This window comes from Grammomys surdaster, unplaced genomic scaffold (genome assembly GCF_004785775.1).
Source record: "Grammomys surdaster isolate TR1022 unplaced genomic scaffold, NIH_TR_1.0 187, whole genome shotgun sequence".
Taxonomy (NCBI): Eukaryota; Metazoa; Chordata; class Mammalia; order Rodentia; family Muridae; genus Grammomys; species Grammomys surdaster.
In genome coordinates, this window is record NW_021604632.1 from 3,750,101 (window position 1) to 3,756,737 (window position 6,637).

General features: G+C 44.3%; 1 protein-coding gene across 3 annotated transcripts in view; it reads left to right on the forward strand.

Moving 5' to 3' along the window:
• The window catches only part of Adat1 (adenosine deaminase tRNA specific 1), a 22,095-nt gene that overhangs the window by 10,294 nt on the left and 5,164 nt on the right, over nucleotides 1–6,637 (forward strand). For all 3 annotated transcript variants that reach the window (XM_028768715.1, XM_028768716.1, XM_028768717.1), the window contains 2 exons: nucleotides 1,769–1,914; nucleotides 2,959–3,058. In XM_028768715.1, coding sequence (XP_028624548.1) covers nucleotides 1,769–1,914; nucleotides 2,959–3,058 — 246 coding nt within the window. The remainder of the gene's footprint in view (nucleotides 1–1,768; nucleotides 1,915–2,958; nucleotides 3,059–6,637) is intronic.

Here is a 6,637-nt window from a genome sequence, read left to right on the forward strand (position 1 = left end):
AGAGAGAGAGAGAGAGAGAGAGAGAGAGAGAGAGAGAGAGAGAGACAGGGTTTCTCTGTATAGCCCTGGCTGTCTTAGAACTCACTCTGTAGACCAGGCTGGCTTCAAACTCAGAAATCCACCTGCCTCTGCCTCCCAAGTGCTAGGATTAAAGGTGTGCACCACCACTGCTCAGCTGGCCCTGTCTTAAAAAGTAGACAAATAGGGCTTGGAGAGATGGCTCAGTAGTTAAGAGCACTGACTGCTCTTCCAGAGGTCTTGAGTTCAATTCCCAGCAACCACATGGTGGCTCACAACCATCTGTAATGGGATCCGATGCTGCCTTCTGTTATGTCTAAAGAGAGCAACAGTGTACTCATATAAATAAAATCAGTAAATAAATAAATAAATCTTTTAAAAAAACAATCAAGCAAAAAAAAAAAAAAAAAAACCAAAGTAGTGCATTTAAACAAGCAAATACTGTTCACTGGTAGAAAGGACTGGTGTACCAAACATTAAGTTACATTAAGTTCTCACCTGGCTATGTGAAATCCAGTCTCTGATAAAGCCTAGTGTTCAGATACATGCTACATACCATCCATTCGAGTGAACCATTAAATATCAAGCTAAGTGAAGTAAGCTATGCATGTTTGACTCGGTTGCTGTGAAATAACCACAAAAGGGAAGTCGTTACGGGGGCTGGAGAAGGGCACGGGGTGTGGTGGTGGCTGCTAATGGTTATAAAGTGTCTGAGATTCGAAGTACCATCTGTGCACTGGATTTGCATCATGTGAGTGCCTGGCTTGTTCAGAAGAGGAAAAAATACAACTTTTCCAATATAAGATCATTTTAGTTTGGGTTGTTTGAAGGGTTTCCTAGGAAGACTGTGTAAACAAGGTAAAGTATAAGTTTCTCAAAACGAGAATGAAGTTTTAGATTTCTGATCCCCCTGATGATGGGCATTAACTTCATTTTTAGCTATGCCTCAGACCAACAGGGGATCTTTTTTAATTCTTGCTGGGCACCAGGCGGTGGTGGCGCACTTGGGAGACAGAGGCAGGCAAGTTCGAGAGTTCGAGGCTAGCCTGGTCTACACAGTGAGTTCCAGGATAGCCAGGGCTACACAGAGAAACCCTGTCTCGAAAAAAAACAAAAAACAAAAAAAAAATTCTTGCTGGGGATGGGGGCACACTGCTCAGTTGGTAAGCTGCTTACTGGCAGGCATAAGTAAGGCTCTCTGGTTGATCCTTACATCCTGTATGAGTACCTCATAAAACAGGGTAGGCTATAGTGCACGCCAGTAATCCTAGCGCTCCGGAGGCAGAGGCAGGAGGATCAGAATTTCAAGGTCATCCTCTGCCGTAATTCAGGTTCATGACCATCCTAGGCGACATGGGAACCTATCTCAAATAAATAAATAATAAGATTTAAAAGTTTCTTTTTTGTTATTATTGATTTTTAGGTTTGGTTTTTTTTGAAACCAGGCTCTGTGTAGCCCTGGCTGTCCTGGAATTTGCTCTGGGGACCAAGCTGGACTCCAACTCACAAAGATCCACCTGCCTCTCCCTCCTGAATCCTGAGATTAAATGTGTATGCCACCACCGCCTGACTTATTTTAAAAGTTCTTGCTGTGCAAAATCTAGCATGTTTCACTTGTCCCACTTCAATAAGTAAACAAATTCACTCAGCTACTAGGGCCTTTGACTAAGGCTTGGGGACAGTGAGCTACTATCTGAGAGTCTTTTTCTCTAGGTACATCTAAACTGAATGCATTTTCCCTTATACTAAGGTGTCAGGAAACCTTGGTTTTACCCAGAGGTTTTGGCGTTCAAGAACTGAAAATACAGCAGTCGGGTTTACTATTTGAACAGAGCCGCTGTGCAGTCCACAGGAAAAGAGGTGACAGTCCAGGCCGACTCGTCCCTTGTGGGGCAGGTAAGGGATCCAGGTTGACTTACCCTGGAGCATCACAGACCGCCCTAGGCAGGTCAGCATCATGCAAGCCTAGGAGGACAGTGGGAACTCGAATGTGTTCCTTGGAAGGTGTCCTGGGAGATCCTGACCAGGTCACTTACCCTGTCTTGGCCTTCTTTATTTTCAGATTAGAAAAATATTACTCATCATAGCTACTGTGAGAATTTAAAAATATATATGTGAGTGTGTGTGTGTGTGTGTGTGTGTGTATTATAATTCTGTACCTAGCATATAATAAATTTTCAATGAAATTGCAAGCTAGGAACCAGTGAGATGGTTGGTTGAATAGGTAAGGGCACACTTTCCAGCAAACCTGATAACTCCACACTGATCCTGGAATCCATGGTGGCAGCAAAGAACCCACCTCCCCTTAGCTTGACCTCTGACCTTCACATCTGCACCATGACATACATATGCCCGTTCCCCCAGTAAATAAACATAATAAGAAATTAAATTGTAAGCTATAATTGTGAACCATTTGATGTCTCTGAACCCCAAAGAGCCAGTCATCACACCCAACTTGATTTTGATGTCATAGCTAATTTTCATGCCACTGTAAAGTCACAGAAATATTTTTGTGGAATATTTGATAACTGGTTTAATTGGTTTGTTTTGGTTTGGCATTTACTTGGACTTTTTGTAGCCCCCTGACTCCAGTTAGTGCTGTCTGGTGACATGCTGACTCATGTTGGCTGGATCTTTTGCAGGTAACCATAGCTACTCTGTGCAGCAGCCATAAAATGTCCAGAGAGCATTTCCCAGCATCTCCCCCACCCTCCAGCTCTGTCATTCTTCCTCTTCTGTGTGCTTGAGCCTTGGGAGTGGGGATTGATGAAGTTGACCCATTCAAGGCTGAGCACTCAGAAGATACTAACTCTCAGCACATAGACAGTTCTGAATCTGTATTACCTGCTGCCCACTGCAGAGAAAACTCTGGCTGAGATTGAGGGCAGCACTGATTTATGGGTAGAGAATGTTTTAACCCCAGAATTCCTCTCTTCATAGCTATCAGCTGGAGTGCTGTTCCCCAGCAGCCTTTGGATGTCACAGCCAATGGTTTTCCACAAGGAACAACAAAGAAAGAAATTGGAAGCCCCCGGGCCAGGTACAGCTTCCTGGGACTGGGGAGAGGGTAGCTATGAACTCACCCCTTCCTATCCAATTCTGAGACCTTTTCCTTTCCCCCAAAAGGAAACAAATTACTCCTCCTCCTCCCCCTCCTCCTCCAACTCCTCTTCCCCCTCCTCCTCCCTGGCCCTTGGAAATCCCTCATTTGCTACATTTTCTTTCTCTTTGTGTTTCTGTCTTCTGGATACTCTGTATAAATGAAACCCTTTACCCCTTTGTCCATTGTGTCTACTTCATCTCCCCAGCCCGTCTCCACAGCTCACTCATGTGATGTGGACTGGCACTTCATTGTATGTACAGCACTAGGTAGCACACACTGTACTCATGTGGCTTCTCCTCTCTTCAGCGAGGCCTTTGGGGATGTTCTGCTTCAGGCTGCTGGTGTGAATAGTGCTGGTGTAAATAGTGCTGGTGTGAACAACTGGGTACCCGTTTGTATACATTCATTTTTCTTAGGGAATGAACGTTGGTGGGTCATCTGGTAACTACATGGACAGAACCAGTTTCCTAGGAGCTATGCTGTGGGCTGTTCCCACAAGCCTCTTGGTGTGGGGAGGGAGCTGCTGACAGTAGTTCAGTAAGGCTTTGGTCTGGATCCAGCCTCACCCTTGAGTGCTGAGTATGTGAGCAACATCATAGGTTATTACTGAGATGACGTAAGCAAAGAAACCCTTCAGCGTGCCTCTTGGTTCTCCAGGGAACAGACTGTTGAGAACCTTCACAGGGGAGTTCCCAAGAGTGTGGTAGACTCTGCACCAGCCTTTGCATGTGTTAACATCATGTGTTACCGTCATGATGGTGGTAAACAGATCCCTGTAGGCCTCCTTCCAGTCAGCTGGGTGGCTTGTTGAGCCTTGCTGGGGATCTGTTCTCCAGAATGCAGCGTATGACATGGTAGAAGTTTCTCGTGAATGAAGCATTCCCATATGCTTCATTAGTGCTCAGTAATAAACCAGGGTTGCTGGTACTTGCTTTTAATCCCAACACTCAGGAGGCAGAAACAAGCATGTATTTTTCAGTCTTGACTAAGATTAACTATTCTATTAGTCAATACACATAGCCAACTGATGGAATTATATTTGTAGCGAAATTGCTAGGTATATGAAAATGCACATTGTGTTGCCTTTGGCGTCTACTGAGCATGCTCTCTAATGTTTCACAAGTGACTGCGCTCTTCTTTAATTTTTAATTTATCACTATTCTTTACATCTTGACTGCAGTTCCCCCCCCCCCCCTCTCCCCCCAGCCCCCCCCCCCAGCCTCCTCTGTCCCCCACTCCCACCCTTTTCTTCTCTGTTTCTCTTCAGAAAAGGGCAGGCCTCCCATGGATATCAACCAAACATAACATATCAAACTGCAGCAAGACTAGGCACCTTCCCTCATAAAGGCTGGGCAAGGCAACCCAATATGAGGAAAAGGGTCCAAAAGCTGACGAAAGAGTCAGGAGCAGGCCCTGTTCCTGCTCTTAGGAGTCCAAGACGACGGCGAACTTAAACAACTAGTATATAACGCAGAAGGCCTAGGGGTGACTTTGTTCTTATAATAATTTTCTGAGTAGTCATTAATTAACTGGAGTCTTACGAACATGTGCCTAGTATTTAGTTATAATAACTCAGTCCCAGGAGACTGTATCTCAGCTGTAGGGTCTCAGTGGAAGTTTTAACTGTTGGTTTATACATTCTGCCAGGCCACTTTATTCAGGTGAGAAGAAATAAGCTGTGGCGATACAGGAGGCTTGGGGTATATCTTTGTGGTACACCTGCAGTCACCCAGTGTTTAGAAGCCTCCTCTTCCAGTAGTAGCTTCTTGCCAGACAAACTGAGTTTGTATTCTTTATAGCCATAGAAATAATTGGTTTTTAGAAATTCATGTTTTGCCTTTAATCCCAGCACTTGGGAGGCAGAGGCAGGTGGATTTCTGAGTTCGAGGCCAGCCTGGTCTACAGAGTGAGTTCCAGGACAGCCAAGGCTGCACAGAAAAACCCTGTCTCGAAAAACCAAAAAAAAGAAAAAAAAACTAAAAAAAAAAAAAAAAAAGAAAGAAATTCACGTTTTAAGTGGGATTGGGGGTATGCTTCACAATAGGGGTTTCTCTGTGTAGCCGTGGCTGTCCTGGAACTCACTCTGTAGATCAGGCCACACACACCCTTATTCTGTTCTCTTCTGTAGTTCTGTTTATCCCTATAACAGAACCATACGCTTTATGGTTTTTTAGATTGAGTCTCTCCATTTTCCTCTCTCTACCCTTTTCCCTGTCCTAGGTTGTCCTTGAACTTACAGTCCTTCTGCTCAGTCTACCAAGTACCAGAATTGTGTGTGAACTCAAAAAACATACTCAACTCTAGCTTTAAATAAGATGGTATCTGTCAGAGAAAGTCCTCTTGCCATGTCTTTCAAGAGTGTCTTGTCTTGGCCATTCTTGTATTTTACATCTAAAGAGCAATTTGGAAGGCATTGTCATTCAGATCAGAAACATGGAAGGCAGCTACACTAACCACTGCACCAAAGGCTCATGGGAACATGGAAGGCAGCTACACTAACCACTGCACCAAAGGTTCATGGGGACATGGAAGGCAGCTACGCTAACCACTGCACCAAAGACTCATGGGGACATGGAAAGTCTTTCTGTAACATTCCTACCAGCCCAGAAGTTTGTTATGCTCGGATTTATAACATAGTTTTGAGTACCCACTTATTTAGGACTTCTTAAGGCTTATTATTATTACATTTATTTATGTTGTGTCTCTGCATGTGTGTGCTTGCAAAGACTCATGACTCAGCATGTGTGTTAAGGTCAGAGGTCAGCTTTTGAAAGTTGGTTCTCTCCCATCATATAGGTCCCATGGATCAAACTCAGGTTGTCAGACTTGGTGAAGTGTCTTCACCCACTGACCCATCACACTAGCCCAAAACTTAATTCTTTTTTCAAAAAATATTTATTTTTGTTTTATATATGCGAGTGATTTGCCTGAATGTATGTCTGTGCACCACTATGTTCAGTGCCCGCAGAGGCCAGAAGAGAGAGCACTGGCTCCCCTGAAACTGGACTTATAGATAGTTGTGAGCCATCATGTGGGGGCAGGAAACTGAACCTAGGTCCTCAGGAAGAGTAGCACATACTTTTGATTTTTAATTATTTGTATACGTATGTGTTTCTTTTTGTCAGTATGTGCACTTAAGTGCAGGTGCCTACAGAGGCCAGAAGAAGATAGCAGCTCTCCGGAGCTGGAGTAGCAAGGCAGTTTGTGAGCCACCTAATGTGGGTGCTGGAAACCAATCTCAGGTCCTCTGCAAGAACAGCAAGTGAGCCAGGCAGTGGTGGTGCATGCCTTTAATCTCAGCACTCAGGAGGCAGGGGCAGGCAGATCTCTGAGCTCGAGGCCAGCCTAGTCTGCAAAGAACATCTAGAACTGTGCTGAGAAACCCTGTCTCAAAAAAACAACAAAACTCCCCAAAACAAAACAAAAACTTAAAAGACTGTATTCATAGTTTCTGCAGATCTGGAATAAATGATGAATTTACTAGTGATTGTGCCGTGGAATCTGAGAGGTCAGTTA